The sequence below is a fragment of the Narcine bancroftii genome, chromosome 3 (assembly GCF_036971445.1).
Source record: "Narcine bancroftii isolate sNarBan1 chromosome 3, sNarBan1.hap1, whole genome shotgun sequence".
In the NCBI taxonomy this organism is placed as follows: Eukaryota; Metazoa; Chordata; class Chondrichthyes; order Torpediniformes; family Narcinidae; genus Narcine; species Narcine bancroftii.
In genome coordinates, this window is record NC_091471.1 from 230,949,258 (window position 1) to 230,967,024 (window position 17,767).

Below are 17,767 nucleotides of genomic sequence, written 5' to 3' on the forward strand. Positions count from 1 at the left end.
CCCCTAAACCTCTCCCCTTTCACCCTTAACCCGTGTCCTCTGGTTTGGATCTCACCCACCCTCACTCTGTCTGTCCCCCTCATTATTTTAAACACCCCGATCAAATCTCCCCTCATTCTTCTATGCTCCAGGGAATAAAGTCCCAACCTGTTTAACCTTTCCCTGTAACTCAGTCTGGGCAACATCCCAAATCTTCTCTGCATCTTTCTATCTTCTTGAGATCTTTCCTGTAGTTCGGTGACCAAAACTGCACACAATGCTCCAAATGTGGCCTCACCACTGTCCGCCTGTGAGGCCAATTTCAGGGAATTATGTATCTGTATTCCCAGATCCCTCTGTTCTACCGCACTCCTCAGTGCCTGACCGTTCACTGTGGACGTCCTTTCTTGGTTTGTCCTTCCAAAATGCAACACCTCACACTTGTCTGCATTAAATTCCAGCAATGATCCCTGAGGGACCCCACTAGTCACAGGCCTCCAGTCTGAGCATTGTCCACCACCGCTCTCTGGCTTCTCCCATCCATCCAGTGGGACATATCAATATCCTTCCTGTAGTTCTCTCCCTCTGGCCTTGCCCCATTGCACCGACGGACACCGATCCTCTGCCCCTCCCCCTCCGGTCTGCCCCCACCCCACCAGCGGACTCCATCCCTCCCCATCCTGTCACCCCCTACCCCACTGCCTTACCTTGCTCCCCCTCTCCCGAGGAAGCCCCCTCATCCATCTGCGAGGCTTCTCAGTGCCAGAGATCTGTGCAACACACCTTTCCTGCATGGGTGTGACTGCGCCACTGCAGTCCGTCAGGCTGCAAGGTTGCCGTGGGGTTCCCCCCCTTCCGACGGTCCCCTATTTAATGCAACAAAGCCCTCAATTAAATGCATCAACTCCAGGGGATAGGCAGCGACCTGTCGTTCAGTGTGTCGAGCCCAGATGAAGCGTGCCAATCACAGATCCCATGTGACAGATTAACATCAAATGCATCCCAGCGCGATTAACTGAGCCAAACTAACTTTAGATCTGCCAGTGCCTTGAATGCGCCAGACTTGTATTAAATGCATCAACGTGTTAAAATGTCGGAGGAGTCACGTGATGGAGTAGTGGCCGGTCAGGGAACTCCAGCCCTCTCCGGAAAAGTTTAAAAAACACAGAGAAAACACAAAGGCACAAACACAAAAATTAAAATAAAGTAAAAGTAAAGGTGGGAAGAAAATGGCAGCGAAGAAAGAAAAGTGAAAAGCAACGGGAAGAAGAGAAGAAGAAAAGACATCGGAAGAAGAAGGTGAAGGCCTTACCTGTCTGAGGAGGCCCGCTGCGGAGAGAGAAGCCCGCTCCCTCAGGTCAGTCGAAGTCCCGAGCTCGGGACTACAAAAATGGCTCGCGGAGCCAAGCAAAAGTACGCGATGCGCAAGACGGAAAAAACACTGACGGGAGGGGGGACCAGCTGAGGAGTCGATCTCCACAGCTGAGAATGACAGCTACAACACAACAACAAGAAGAGAACATAGAAAATAACGAGAACAAGAAAGAAGAGAGTAAAAAGAAATCAAGGAAACAACAGATGACCAACCCAGAGGAAGAAGAAGAAGAAGAACATAGAGAAATGGAAGAAGAAGGGAAGGGCAAGACAATGGATATATTTTTTTATATAGAATATATGGAATCAGTAAAAGAATGGCAATCACAAGAATTTAGTGAAATAAAAAGAAGAATTAAAAGTACAGAAGAAAAAATGAATAGATTAGAGATGGTCATGTCAGATATAGGAAAAAGAGTGGACAAGGTGGAAGAACGAGAAACAGCTGTAGAAATGGAAGTAGAGGACATAAAAGAGAAATTAGAAGAATCTAATAAAAAAGTTAAAGAGACACAAGAGCTGTTAGCTCAGAAGATAGATATAATGGAAAATTATAATAGAAGAAATAATATAAAGATAGTGGGCCTTAAGGAAGATGAAGAAGGCAAGAATATGAGAGAATTTATAAAAGATTGGATCCCCAGGGTCCTAGGAAGACCAGAATTACAGGAAGAAATGGAAATAGAAAGGGCACATAGAACATTAGCCCCTAAACCACAGCCACAACAAAAATTTTAGTAAAATTCCTAAGATATACAACAAGAGAAAATATATTGGAGAAAGCAATGAAGAAAATAAGAGAAGACAAAAAGCCACTGGAATACAAAGGTCAAAAAAATTTTTTCTATCCAGACATAAGTTTTGAACTCCTGAAAAAGAGAAAGGATTTTAATACAGCAAAAGCGATCCTATGGAAAAAAGGATATAAATTTATGTTAAAGTACCCAGCAGTACTTAAAATAGTTATTCCAGGGCAGCAAAGCAGACTATTCTCGGATCAGGAGGAAGCACGAAAATTTGCAGAACAACTACAAAACAGACAGAGAGATGAAGACATGTAACGAGAGCAAAAATGACCACGAACTATATGTATGTGTGTATATGGGTATATGTATGTGTGTGTGTGTGTGTGTGTGTGTATATATATATATATGTATATATATATATATATATGTGTGTGTGTGTGTATATATATATATATATATATATGTATATATATATATATATGTGTGTGTGTGTATATATATATATATATGTATATATATATGTGTGTGTGTATATATATATATATGTATATATATATGTGTGTGTGTATATATATATATGTATATATATATGTGTGTGTGTGTGTGTGTGTGTGTGTGTATGTATATATGTGTGTACATGAGTGTATGCGTATTTAAAGGAAAATATATAGAGTATAGATAAGAATTAATAAGGGAAAGGAAGGGAAGAGAGGAAGTAAGGAGGGAATTAAAAGAGTGACCTTTGTTATATATGAAAATTAAAATCTTTTCCGGGGGGGCTGGGTGGGGAGGAGTTACGGTCACTGCGAAATCAGTTGACGCTTGCCAGTGAATTCGCAAATCCAAATGGAGAGGGGAGATGTGGTTGCCCGACAAGGGATAAAGGACAACTCAGAAAGGGGAGGGGATAGTGGGGTTAAAGAAATTTTAGATAGGAGAATAAGGGAAATGTTTGATGTTTTAGAAATGTTGTCTTATAAAGTGTTCAAAACAAGAGAGCAGAAATGGATAAGAAGGAAAGGTGATGCGCCACCAGTTGGAGAGTTAAAGAGTTGTTATTTGACTGCTATACCACCAGTTATATCAGCTCTTCCAGATACTGATGTAACGAAGCTTTTAAAGGAGTTTTGGATCAAAGATAACCCTGATCATCAGCCTCCTGATACTTCTGGGGGGGTCTGTGGCAGGGGCTCTTACACAGAGTCAAACTGCAAGAAAAGCTATTAAATTAAAAGAAGGGATAGAAGGTCCTCTGATACCACAAGAACAGTAGGATCCCACCATGTCTGGATCTACTGATGTTGATATACTTTTCAAGAGTCTTGAACATAAGATATTTTCTTCAATGATGCATTTAGGTGATTCTATGAATAATCTTACTTCTAAGATTAATGCATTGGTGGATGTCAATACTCAACAGATGGCTGATTATGGAGCTTTTAAAATCGAAACTATTGAAAGACTTGAGATGTGTGATCAAGGATTATCTGATGTACAAGATCAATTGCAAGATGTGAATAAAACAATTGAAACGTTACAGATTCAGAATAAAAATTTAGCAAAAAAGGTTAATTATTTGGAGAACCAATCCAGACGGAATAATGTGAAAATTGTAGGCTTGCCAGAAGGCATAGAAGGGCCAGATCCAAGAAAATTTTTCACTGAATGGATTCCACAAGTGTTGGGACAAGATAAGTTTTCTGAAGGTTTAATATTGGAACGGGCTCATAGAGCTTTGAGAAGGAGACCTTTTTCAGGAGAGAATCCAAGACCTGTTCTGGTTCGCTGTTTAAATTACTGTGATAGAGAGACTATTTTACGTATGGCTATTAGAAATGCACAGCAAAACAAATCTCCTTTGATGGTTCAGAGTAATCGTGTTTTCTTCTATCTGGATTTGAGTCAGGAAATTATGTTTCAACGACGTGAATTTAATTCTGTGAAAGAATTATTGTGGAAAAAAGGATATAAGGCAACATTTAGATACCCTGCGGTACTGAAGATTTTTCAGGATGGATATCAACCAAAGTTCTTTGATAATCCTAAAGAAGCTATGGATTTTGCTCAGTCTTTACCAATTACGCAATTCCAGGAACGACGTAGTCCTCCACGGTCTCCAAAGAGGGCAGAGCTGCAAGAAGGGAATTTGATTTCTGGAAGAAATGGAAGAAACGGTGGTCGCAATGGCAAAGGAAACTCATTTAATAGATAAGGAACATTTGAAACTCAAACGTGAATGGGTTGGGCACGTTTTTTATTCTTCGCTTAATTCTAAAGCAAAAGGTGTGGCAATTTTGGTACATAAGAATCTACCATTTTAGTTACAGAATGAAGAGAAAAATGGTGGAAGATTATTAAAATTAAAATGTACAATCTTTAATGAGGCATGGACTTTGCTTGATGTTTATGCTCCAAATGTTGAGGATACAGCTTTTGTTGTGGATATGTCTTTATTACTTGGACAATCGAACTCTAATGTGATGTTGGGGGAGATTTGAATGTGGTGTTGGAGCCTTTATTGGATAAATACTCAAGAGTAATTAAGAAGTCTAAGATGGCAATCCAAGTGATTAATATGATGGCAGATTTGAATTTAATTGATATTTGGCGAAGAGTTAATCCTACAGAGAAAGATTTTTCTTTTTATTCCTCGCGACATAATTCTTTTTCTAGAATTGATTATTTTTTAATATCAGCACATTTGCAGGATAGGGTTACATCTGTGGAGTATAAGGCTAGATTGGTTTCGGATCATTCATTATTATTATTAGAATATTTGAGTTCACAAGATGTTCAGAAAGCTTCAAGATTGAGATTTAATACTATGCTATTACGACGCGAATTTAATTCTGTGAAAGAACGGTTGTGGAAAAAAAGACATAGGGCAACATTCAGGTATTCTGCGGTACTGAAGATTTTTTAGGATGGAAATTAGCCAAAATTCTTTGACAATCCTAAAGAGGTTATGGACTTTGCTTAGTTTCTACCAATCATGCAGTTTCAGGAACGATGTAGTCCTTCAAGGTCTCTAAAGAGAGTAGAGATGTAAGGTAGTATCCAGATTTTTAAAAGAAATGGAAGCAATGGTGATCGAAGTGGTAACGTTGATTTTAAAAAATAAATCTTTTATCTTTTTTTTGAAAAGAGTTTAAATAGTTTAAATAATGATGATAGTTTAATGAAATGGGAGATGGGAGAGGGAACTGGGTGGGCACTAGTTTCCAGAAGTCATCAGCTACCTGTGAGTTATCTCACACCCAATATTTTGGGGAAGTTACTGCTTTGGGCGATTTAAACAGGAGGAGGTAGTTGTGACCTCCGACCTGTTTTTTTTTCTTTTTAATTTTTGGGTTAAGAAGTGAAGGTTTTTTTAATTATTTTTTAAAAATAAATAATAATTATTTTTTTTAAACTCTTTTTGTTTTGATTGTAATTGAGAGGGAATTAGGAGGTTTTTTCTCTCTCTTTTTTTTCTCTTTTTTTGGGGGGGTTCTTTTTTCTCTTTTTTCTTTCTTTTGTAAGAGGATGATGTCACAGAAGATAATAAGTCAAAAATTGAGGATGTTGAATTAGATGAAGAGGAAGATGAGGGGAAAGGTGATAAGAAGAAGAAGAAAATTAAGTACAAATACATTGAGGGAGAAGAGTTTAATAAAATTAAGTTAATTTTGATAGAGAATTTTGAAGATGTTATAAATGAAGAATATGGAGAATTTTATAAGAATTTAAACTTGTTTTTCTTTTTTTTTCTTTTTTTTATATAAGGGGAGGGGAAGGGAATAAAAAGTTTATCTGATTGTTTTACTAAGGGATGTTTTTGTTCTCTCGATGAATTATAAAGGAAACTTGGTATTAATGGAAATTCTGTATTTATGTATTATTATGATTTTTTGTATAACAGATATGTGGTTGATATATGATTTTAATATTTGAATTTAGTTTTAAAGTGGAATTCATTTGTTAAATACATGAATTATGTTTTATTTAAATATATGCTTAAGAGTATTATTTTAGTATTGATATTTTTTTTGTTGTTAGTAATTTTTTTGTTGTTAAGTTTTATCCTTTTTTTCGTAAGTGGGGTTTATTCTATTTTATTTACAACATTGTTAATTAATTCTTCACTCTTTATTTTGGGGAGGAGGGTTGGATTAATTTTAAATTAGATGATTAATGTTGTGTTATAATTATTGGGGGGGATAATTTATGTAGTTTAATGATGTAGTATTCTAATTTTTATTATCTTATTTTTTATTATTTCTTTAAATGTAATTTTTATTTTATTCATGTCATAAAATTTTAAATAAAGTTTAAAAAAAAAGAAGGAAAGGTGATGATGAGGAAATGGAAAGGGAAGATAAACAAAGTAAGAAATGGCTATGTTGAACTATATGACATTAAATATTAACGGAATACATAACCAAATCAAAAGGAAGAAACTGCTAAATTTACTGAAAAAAGAAAAAATTGATATAGCATTCGTGCAAGAAACACATTTAACTGAAATGGAGCACAAGAAATTAAAGAGAGATTGGATAGGACATGTAACAGCAGCGTCATATAATTCAAAAGCTAGAGGAGTAGCTATATTAATCAGTAAAAATGTACCAATTAAAATAGAAGAGGAAATAATAGATCCAGCAGGGAGATATGTAATGATAAAATGTCAGATATATTCGAAGTTTTGGAATTTACTCAATGTATGTTCACCTAACGAAGAAGATCAAAAATTTATGCAAGATATTTTTTGAAGATAGCAGACACGCAAGGTAACATACTAATAGGAGGGGATTTCAACCTTAATTTGGATTCAAACATGGATAAAACTGGGAAAAAATTAACAGAAAGAACAAAGTAACCAAATTTATAATTAAATCGATGCAAGAAATGCAACTTTTGGATATATGGAGGAAACAACACCCAAAGGAAAAGGAATATTCATATTATTCGGGTAGACAAAAAACATACTCAAGAATAGACGTATTCCTGTTATCAGCTTGCATGCAAGAAGAGTAAGAAAAACAGAATATAAAGCTAGAATATTATCGGACCACTTACCCCTGATATTGTTTATACTATGGGACGCAATGAAAGCGTTCATCAGAGGGCAAATAATAAGTTATGTAACCAAGATGAAGAAGGACTACAATCAGGAAACAGAGCAGTTGGAAAGGGAAATAGTAAATATAGAAAAAGAATTAGCAATGAAGGAAGACACAACTAAAAGAAGAAAATTGGCAGATAAAAAATAAAATATGAAACACTACAAACATATAAGGTGGAGAAGAACATAATGAAGACAAAACAGAAATATTATGAACTAGGAGAAAAAACGCACAAATTCTAGCATGGCAGCTTAAGACAGAACAAACTAAGAGAATCGTATTGGCATCAAGGAAAAAAGACAAACAAATCACATATAATCCAACGGAGATTAATGAAAACTTCAGAGAATTCTACGAACAATTATACCAAACTGAAAACGAAGGGAAAGAAGACAAAATAGATGAATTTTTAACTAAAATTGAACTACCGAAATTACAAATAGAGGAACAAAATAAATTAACAGAACCATTTGAAATAGTAGAAATACAAGAGATAATAAAAAAACTACCGAATAATAAAACACCAGGAGAGGATGGATTCCCAATAGAATTCTATAAAACATTTAAAGATTTATTAATTCCTCCCCTCCTGGAAGTAATCAACCAGATTGATAAAACACAAAGCTTACCAGATTCATGCAAAACAGCAATAATTACAGTAATACCAAAGACAGGGAAAGATCCACTCGCACCAGCGTCATATAGACCAATATCTTTACTTAACACAGATTATAAGATAATAGCTAAGCTATTAGCAAACAGATTAGCCGACTATGTACCAAGAATAGTAAATCTAGACCAAACTGGATTTATTAAAAAAAGACGAACAACAGAGAATATTTGTAAATTTATTAACTTAATTCATGCAGTAGAAGGAAATAAAGCTCCAACAGTAGCGGTTGCTTTAGACGCAGAGAAGGCCTTTGACAGAGAAGAATGGAATTATTTATTCAAAGTACTACAAAAATTCAGTTTACCAGAGAACTATATTAATTGGATTAAAGCATTATATAAGGGGCCATTGGCGAAAGTGACAGTAAATGGATATATATCAAAACAATTTAACTTAAGCAGATCAACAAGGCAGGGATGCCCACTATCACCCTTATTGTTCACGTTAGCTATAGAACCACTAACAGAATTGATAAGAACAGAAAATAAAATAAAAGGGATAAAAATAAAAGACAAGGAATATAAAATCAGTTTATTTGCAGATGACGTTATAGTATACTTAGCAGAACCAGAAATATCAATAAAAAAATTACATAAGAAATTGAAGGAATATGGAGAAGTGTCGGGATACAATATTAACGCAAATAAAAGTGAAGCAATGCCAATGAATAATGCGGATTTCTCAAAATTTAAGAAAGAACCACCATTCAAATGGCAAATGCAAGCAATATGATACCTAGGTATACAAATAAATAAAAACCTCTGCAATCTATATAAACCCAATTATTATCCACTAATGAAAAAATTACAGGATGACTTAGAGCATTGGAAAGACTTACCACGAACACTAATAGGAAGGATAAACTGTATTGAAATGAACATTTTCCCAAGGATACAATACCTATTTCAGGCATTGCCAATACAGTTGACAGAGAAATTCTTCAAGGAGTTAAAGAAAATAATAAGGAAATTCTTATGGAAAGGGGGGAAACCGGGGATAGCACTAGATAAATTAACAGAATGGTATAAACAAGGAGGCTTACAACTGCCAAATTTAAAAAATTATTATAGAGCCACACAATTAAGATACCTATCAGATTTTTATCAAACAAGGGAAAAGCCAGATTGGACTAGATTAGAACTAGATAAAATAGGGGAGAAGATACCCGAACATATATTATCTAAATGGGATGAAAAATTGGTTCAACGTAGGAATTCTACAGTATTATATCATCTGCTCGATATTTGGAACACACATGTCAAACTCTGCCCCGTGGGCCAAATTTGGCCCGCGATATAATTATATTTGGCCCGCAAGATCATATAAAAAATGTATTAGAGGTGGCCCGCTGGCCGCCGCGCCAGTATAGCGCATGCACAGTAACCGCTGTGTCCCAGGGTGAGAGAGAGAGAGAAAAATCCTGGTCCTTGAAAAGTAGTGGTGGGTGGTTTTATAAACACGCTGTTGTGTCCCCCCGCCCACCCCCCCCCACCGTAGCGCGGCCTGGCCGGTGTCAGGGGAAGCCAAGGCCGCTTCCCTGCGCCCGGAACCCCAGTGGCACAGCGTTTCTTGGAGCTGCAAATGGAGTCGGGACACCGGAGGGAAGATTGGGGTTCCCCGCCGTGCGATGGGGGCGCCGGGCGCCGGTCACCCTGCGCCTTCCCACCAGTCCAGCGGCGGATGCCCGGAGTACACATGGAGAGTGAGGCTGGTCGGGCAGGTAGGGTGGAACCCCCCGCCAATCTCGGGAGTGGCGTGGACTGGATCGGGATTAGCCGCGCTCACCTGCTCCTCCACCGCAGACCGGGATCCCAGCGCGGTCCTGAGCATGGAGACTGCCCTGGAAAAGTCCTGGGACACCGGCACGGAAAGAAAAGGGGGTCCGGGAGAAACTCAGCAGGTCAAGGGGGGTCCGGGAGAAACTCAGCAGGTCAAGAGATGTCCGGGAGAAACTCAGCAGGTCAAAGGGGGATCCAGGAGAAACTCAGCAGGTCAAGGGAGGTCCGGGAGAAACTCAGCAGGTCAAGGGGGGTCCGGGAGAATCTCAGCAGGTCAAGGGGGGTCCGGCAGAAACTCAGCAGGTCAAAGGGGGTCTGGGAGAAACTCAGCAGGTCAAGGGGGGTCCGGCAGAAACTCGGGTCTGACCTCGCCAGGACCGTTGCCCACTCCCCCTCACTGCCACAGGCCGACCCGCGACTCACGGTGACGGGGCCGCTGATCCGCCGAGATGCCACCCTGCAGCGAGAGCCGATGCCCCCGCACTGTCGTTGTCCAACCCGATCGCCTGCAAACCCCGCCCTCCCGCACACAGGCCTGAGTAAGGATTATGAACTTTAATCTCAGGATAAAACGATCTTCCAATAGTTTCAAGTCACAGTGATAAATATATTCCTGGTTAAAAATGGTCCTGCACCTGGATACAAGCTCATTAGGTATAAAACTTGAAAAGTGTGTAAATCAAAGGATATCTGTACCAATAGAAAAAGGGCATGGCAAATAAGCCTGCTAGAGTTCATGCCCACAGTCAGTCACCCATTTGATTGTTTCAGGAATCATGTTATTCTCCCACATTCTCAATAGCTCTCAGATTTTACTATTCGACAGCACACTAGCAACATTTGACAAATCCTCTATAGAGAAATATTATTCATTGAATATTTTATTTCTCATTTGTTAATGCTTCTGGAAAGAGTTTATCCAAAACTATTATTAAACATTTATTTTAATAAGAAAAAGTTTAACATTACATATGTTGAAAGAAGAGAAAACATGCAGATGTTGTTGAAAATTTTCAATAAATATTTAGTTCGGCCCTCGACATAGTCCAAGTTTTTAATTTTGGCCCTACGTGAATTTGAGTTTGACACCCCTGATTTTGAAGAAGATTCATGAAGAAAGCAATAAAACAAATTACCAACTACCAAAACTAATACTGACGCAAAATCAGCTAATCCCTTTTACAATAGATAACCTTTCCTTTAGAGAATGGGAGAAAAAAAGGATCAAAAGAATAGAAAATTGCTTTTCAGGAAATAAATTATTATCCTTTGAACAAATGAAGGATAAATATAATATAACTCACGATACAGTGTTGGCATACTACCAACTGAAATCCTACTTGAAGGACAAATTGGGAAGCAGTCTGAGGTTATCAGAGGGAAGTAATTTTGAATATGTGATTACAGACACAATGATAATCAAAAAATTTATAATAAACATGTATATTAAACTGCAAGAAAAGGAGAATGAGGAAACAAATGGTAAAACTAAACAAAAATGGGGACAAGATTTAAACATAAAGATAAAGAAGGAAACATGGGAAAAGTTATGCTCAGGAACTATGAGAAATACAATAAACACGAGGTTACGTATGATACAATATAACTGGATACACAGGCTATATATTACACCTCAAAAGTTAAATAAATGGGACCCAACAGTATCTGACAGATGTTTTCGCTGTAAAAAAGAAATGGGAACAACAATTCATGCAATCTGGACATGTGAGAAAGTGAAAAAATTTTGGGAAGATCTAAACCAGATATTAAATAAAATCACAAAAAGCAATATATCAAAAAACGCAGAGATCTTCCTCCTAAGTAACATAAAAAAACAAAGAATTAGGACTTGATTTGGATGGTGCACAAAAAAGATTTGTTAGGATAGCCCTAGCTGTAGCAAAAGAATGTATTATGTCAGCCTGGAAATTAGAAGATAACTTGAGAATACAACAATGGTATATAGAAATGAATAAATGTATTCCATTAGAAAAAATAACATATAATTTAAGAAATAATATTACAATATTTGAACAAATATGGGAGCCATACATGAAACACAATAGAGAAAACCTACCGGGGACATCTACCACCTAAAATGACAGAAGGAGAAGGGAATGAAAGGAATTGACTCAGTGGAATTTCTTGTTTATTTTTATTGAGTGACGACATTGTTTGACGGATTTAATGTATCTTAGATTCTGAACTTTAAATGAATGGGAGGGGAGGTAGGGAGGGTGGGATGGGAAGAGGGAGGGGGGGGAGAAAACGACACTGTATATATTTGAAAAGAAAAATGTATTTATCTTGATCAATGTGGTTTATAGTGTGAAAAATAAAAATTTTTTAAAAATGTGTTAAAATGTCCCAAATATTAAATACACCACATCCAACAAAAAGCAACAAACCCCCCTCTTCCTTGTCTCCTTCCTCATCTCTCTCCCCTTCCCTCGTCTCCTTCCCCAGCTCTCTCTCCCCTCCTTCCCCATCCCTTGTCTCCCTCCCCAGCTATGTCTCTTCCCCCATTCCCGTCCCAGTCTCCGACCGCAGCTCTCTCCACCCCTCTTCTTCCTCCAGCTCTCTCTTACCTATCCCCGTATCCTTCCCGAGCACTTTCCCTCCCCTCGTCTCCTACCCCCAGTTCTCTTTCTCCCCTCTCCTCATCTCCCTCCCCATCCCTCATCTCCTACCCCTAGCTCTCTCTTTCTCTCTTACATTGTCAGTCAGACCTTCGCCCAGCTCGCTCGCTCTGTCCCTCTTCCCTACCGGTCTCCTTACCTCAGCTCTCTCTCTCACACGCCTTTTCCCCATCCCTTGTCTCCTTCCCCCCAGCTTTCTTTCTCCACCCCTTCCCCCTCATCTCCTTCACCCAGGCCACTTCCCCATCCCCAACTCCTTCCCCCAGCTCTATTTCTCTCTCTCACACCCTTCCCCGTACCTCTGTCCTTTGCCCAGCTCGCTGGCTCTTTCCCTCTTCCCCATTCCCGTATCCTTCCCCAGCAGTCTCTCTCACCCCCTCTACCCAATCGCTGTCTCCTTCCCCCAGCTATTTCCCCCTTTCTCTCCCCTCATCTCCTTTCCCCAGCTCTTTCCCTCCCTGTCTCCTTCCCCAGCTCTCTTTCCCGCCTTTCCCTCCTCTCATCTCCTTCCACCAGCTCTTTTCCTCTCCTTGTCTCCTCCCCCAGCTCTCCGCCATCTTTCCCTCCACATCTCCTTCCCCACCTCTTTCCTTCTGCCTCCTTCCTCCAGCTCTCTTTATCTTCCTGTCTCCTTCTACCCACTTTCCCTCTCGCGTCTCCATCCCCCAGCTCTTTCCCTCCCCCTTGTCTCCTTCTCCCAGCTCTCTTGCCTTCCCCTCATCTCCTTCCGCCAGCTCTTCCCTCCCCTCATCTCCTTCGCCAGCATTCCCTCCTCCGTCTCTTTCCCCCAGCTCTTTCCCTCCCCACATCTCCTTCTCCCAGCTCTTTCCCCCCACTTTACCTCCGTCTCCTTCCCAAGCTCTTTCCCACCTTTCCCTCTCCCATCTCCATCCCCCAGCTCTTTCCCTCCCGTCTCCTTCTCTCAGCTCTTTCGCTCCCCTCATCTCCTTCCCCAAGCACTTTCCCTCCCCTCGACTCCTTCCCCCAGCTCTTTCCCTCCCGCTTCTCCTTGACCCAGCTCTTTCCCTCCCCGACTCCCTCCCCCAGCTCTTTCCCACACGCATCACATTCCCCCAGCTCTTTCCCTCACGCGTCACCTACCCCCAGCTCTTTCCGTACCCTTGTCTCCTCCCCACAGCACTCTTTCCATACCCGTCTCCTTCCCCAGTTCTTTCCCATCCCATCTCCTTCCCCAGTTGTTTCCCATCCGGTCTCCTTCCCACACCTCTTTCCCTCCCCTGTCTCCTTTCACCAGCTCTCTTAACCTCCCCGTCTCCTTCCCCAGCTCTTTCCACCCTCTTTCCCACTCCTTCCCCCAGCTCTTTCCCCCCTTTCTCTCCCCTTGTCTCCTTCTCCCAGCTCTTTCCCTCCCCAATCTCCTTCCCCAGCTCTTTCCCTCCTGTCTCCTTCCCCCAGTTCTTTCCCTCACCCTCTTTCTCTTTCCCTCCCCTCCCCTCATCTCCTTGCTCCATCTCTTCATTCCTCCTCTGCTTCTCCTTCCCCCAGCTCTTTTCCCCTTCCTTCAGCTCTTTCCACCTCCCTTGTCTCCTTCCCCATGCTGTCTTCACCCCTCTTTCCCTCCCCTCAATCTCCTTTCCCCAGCTCTTTCCCTCCCCATCTCCTTCCTCCAGTTTTTCCCTCCCCCCTCGTCTCCTTCCCCAGCTCTTTCCCCCTTTCCCTCCACTCGCCTCCTCCCCGCAGCTCTTTCCCTCCCAGTCTCCTTCCATGCACTTTTCCTCTCCCGTCTCCTTTGCCCAGCTCTTTTTCGCTCCCCCTGGTCTCCTTCCCTCAGCTCTCTTTCCCTCCCCTCGTTTCCTTCCCCAGCACTCTCCCTCCCCTCATCTCCTTTCCCCCAGCACATTCCCCCCAATTTCCCTCCCTGTCTCCTTACCCCAGGTCTCTTTCCCTCCCCCTCGTCTCCTCCCCCCAGCTCTTTCCCTCTTTCCCTCCCTTCATCTCCATACACAAGCTCTTTCCGTCCCTCTTCTCCTTCCCCAAGCTCTTTCCCTCTCCTTCCCCCAGTTCTTTCCCATCCATTCTCCTTCCCCCTGCTCTCTTTCCCTCTCTTGTCTCATTCCCCCAGCCCTCTTCCCCCCCCCTTCTACATCCCTCAGCTCTTTTCCTCCCCAGCTCTTTCCCTCCCCTCATCTCCTTCCCCATCTCTTTGTCCCTACCCCTCGTCTCCATACCCCAGCTCTCTTCCCCAGCTCTCTTCTCCAGCTCTTTCCACCTCCCCCGTCGACTTCCCCAAGCTGTCTTCCTCCGTCTTTTCCTCCCCTTGTATCCTTCCCGAGCTCTTACCCCCATCTCCTTCCCCAGCTCTCTTTTCCTCCCCACATCTCTTTCCCCATCTCTTTGTCCCTCCCCCTCGTCTCCTTCCCCAGCTATCTTTCCCTCCCCTCGCCTCCTTCTATCAGATCTTTCACCCTCTTTCCCTCCCCTCATCTCCTTCCCCCATCTCTTTGTCCCTACCCCTCGTCTCCATACCCCAGCTCTTTCCACCTCCTTCGTCGACTTCCCCAAGCTGTCTTCCTCCCTCTTTCCCTCCCTTTGTCTCGTTCCCCATCTCCTTCCCCCAGCTCTCTTTCCCTCCCCATCTCCCTCCCCATCTCCTTCCCCCAGTTCTCTTGCACTCCACGTCTCCTTCCCCCAGCTCTTTCCCTCCCCCTTGTCTCCTACCTCCAGCACTCTTTCCTCCCTCTGTACCTCCCTTTGTCTCCACCCCCGGCTCTTTCCCTCCCTTCTCCCTCCCCCATTCTTTTCTTCCCCATCTACTTCCCACAGCTCTTTACCTCCCCATCTCATTTCCCCAGCGTTTTCCCTCCCCACATCTCCTTCTCCCAGCTCTCTTTCCCCCCTTTCTCTCCCCTTGTCTCCTTCTCCCAGCTCTCTTTCCCCCCTTTCTCTTCCCTTGTCCCCTTCTCCCAGCTCTTTCCCTCCCCTTGTCTCCTTCCCCAGCTCTTTCCCAACCCACGTCTCCTTCCCCAGCTCTTTCCCTCCCCACGTCTCCTTCCCCGCCTCTCCCTCTCCTGTCTCCCTCCCCCAGCTTGCTTTCCCGCCCCTCATCTCCTTCCCCAGCTCTTTCCCGCCTTTCGCTCCTCTCATCTTACACCAGCTCTTTCCCTCTCCTTGTCCCCTCCCCCAGCTCCTTCCCTCCCCTTGTCTCCTTCTCACAGCTCTTACCACCCTCTTCCCTCCCCGTCTACTTCCCTCAGCTCTTTTCCTCCCCAGCTCTTCCCCCTTTCCCTCCCCTCATCTCCTTCCCCTGCTCTTTCCCTCTCCTCGTCTCCTTCCCCCATCTCTTTGTCCCTAGCCCTCGTCTCCATACCCCAGCTCTCTTCCCCAGCTCTTTCCACCTCCCTCGTTGACTTCCCCAAGCTGTCTTCCTCCCTCTTTCCCTCCTCTTGTCTCCTTCCCCAGCTCTTCCCCATCTCCTTCCCCCAGTTCTTTCCCTCCATCTCCTTCCCCAGCTCTTTAGCCCCTCTTTCACCTCACATGTACTTCCGAGCTTTCTTTCCCTCCCCCTCGTGTCGTTCCCCCCAGCTCTTTCCCTCACCTCGTCTCCTTCCACCAGCACTTTCCCTTTTCTCGACTCCTTCCCCAGCTCTTTCCATCCACGCCTTTCCCCTGGCTCTTTCCCTCTCCTCATCTCTTTCCGCCACTCTTTCCCTCCTCATTCTCCTTCTCCCAGGTCTTTCCACCTCCCTCGTCTCCTTCCCCAAACTGTCTTCCCCCTTCTTTCCCTCCCCTTGTATCATTCCCCAGCTTTTTTCCTCTCCTTGTCTCCTCCCCCAGCTCTTTCTCTCCCCTTGTCTCCTTCTCCCAGCTCTCTTTCCCCCCTTTCTCTCCCCTTGTCTCCTTTTCCCTCCCCTTGTCTCCTTCCCCAGCTCTTTCCCTCCCCACGTCTCCTTCCCCAGCTCTTTCCCTCCCCACGTCTCCTTCCCCAGCTCTTTCCCTCCCCACGTCTCCTTCCCCAGCTCTTTCCCTCCCCACGTCTCCTTTCCCGCCTCTCCCTCTCCTGTCTCCCTCCCCCAGCTTGCTTTCCCGCCCCTCATCTCCTTCCCCAGCTCTTTCCCGCCTTTCGCTCCTCTCATCTTCCACCAGCTCCTTCCCTCCCCTTGTATCCTTCTCACAGCTCTTACCACCCTCTTCCCTCCCCGTCTACTTCCCTCAGCTCTTTTCCTCCCCAGCTCTTCCCCCCTTTCCCTCCCCTCGTCTCCTTCCCCTGCTCTTTCCCTCCCCTCGTCTCCTTCCCCCATCTCTTTGTCCCTAGCCCTCGTCTCCATACCCCAGCTCGCTTCCCCAGCTCTTTCCACCTCCCTCATCGACTTCCCCAAGCTGTCTTCCTCCCTCTTTCCCTCCTCTTGTCTCCTTCCCCAGCTCTTTCCCTCCATCTCCTTCCCCAGCTCTTTAGCCCCTCTTTCACCTCACACGTACTTCCGAGCTTTCTTTCCCTCCCCCTCGTGTCGTCCCCCCCAGCTCTTTCCCTCACCTCGTCTCCTTCCACCAGCACTTTCCCTTTTCTCGACTCCTTCCCCAGCTCTTTCCATCCACGCCTTTCCCCCGGCTCTTTCCCTCTCCTCATCTCTTTCCACCACTCTTTACCTCCTCATTCTCCTTCTCCCAGCTCTTTCCACCTCCCTCGTCTCCTTCCCCAAACTGTCTTCCCCCTTCTTTCCCTCTCCTTGTATCATTCCCCAGCTTTTTTCCTCTCCTTGTCTCCTCCCCCAGCTCTTTCCCTCTCCTTGTCTCCTTCTCCCAGCTCTTACCACCCTCTTCCCTCCCCGTCTACTTCCCTCAGCTCTTTTCCTCCCCAGCTCATTCCCTCCACTCATCTCCTTCCCCCATCTCTTTGTCCCTAGCCCTCGCCTCCATACTCCAGCTCACTTCCCCAGCTCTTTCCACCTCCCTCGTTGACTTCCCCAAGCTGTCTTCCTCCCTCTTTCCCTCCCCTTGTATCCTTCCCGAGCTCTTACCCTCATCTCCTTCCCCAGTTCTTTTCCTCCCCACATCGCTTTCCCCATCTCTTTGTCCCTCCCCTCTTCTCCTTCCCCAAGCTCTTCCTCCCTTTCCCGCCCCTCGTCTCCTTCCCCCAACTCTTTCCCCCTCTTTCCCTCCCCTCATCTCCTTCCCCATCTCTTTGTCTCTAGCCCTCGTCTCCATACCCCAGCTCTCTTCCCCAGCACTTTCCACCTCCCTCGTCGACTTCCCCAAGCTGTCTTCCTCCCTCTTTCCCTCCTCTTGTCTCCTTCCCCACCTTTTCCCCCATCTCCTTCCCCCAGCTCTTTCCCTCCCCATCTCCTTCCCCCAGTTGTCTTTCCCTCCACGTCTCCTTCGCCCAGCTCTTTCGCTCCCCTCGTCTCCTACCTCCAGCTCTTTCCTCCCTCTGTACCTCCCTTTGTCTCCACCCCCGGCTCTTTCCCTCCCTTCTCCCTCCCCCTTTCTTTTCTTCCCCATCTACTTCCCCCAGCTC

At 44.0% G+C, this 17,767-nt stretch overlaps 2 protein-coding genes across 2 annotated transcripts in view; both read right to left on the reverse strand.

Annotated features, from left to right (window-relative positions):
- The window catches only part of LOC138756767 (glycine-rich extracellular protein 1-like), a 97,838-nt gene that overhangs the window by 61,194 nt on the left and 18,877 nt on the right, over positions 1 to 17,767 (reverse strand). The window lies entirely within an intron of this gene.
- Positions 1 to 17,767, reverse strand: part of LOC138758228 (zinc finger protein 358-like) — a 34,519-nt gene that overhangs the window by 2,033 nt on the left and 14,719 nt on the right. The window contains exon 2 of the mRNA XM_069926861.1: positions 687 to 845. Within this exon, the coding sequence (XP_069782962.1) occupies positions 687 to 723 (37 nt within the window). The 5' untranslated portion in view covers positions 724 to 845. The remainder of the gene's footprint in view (positions 1 to 686; positions 846 to 17,767) is intronic.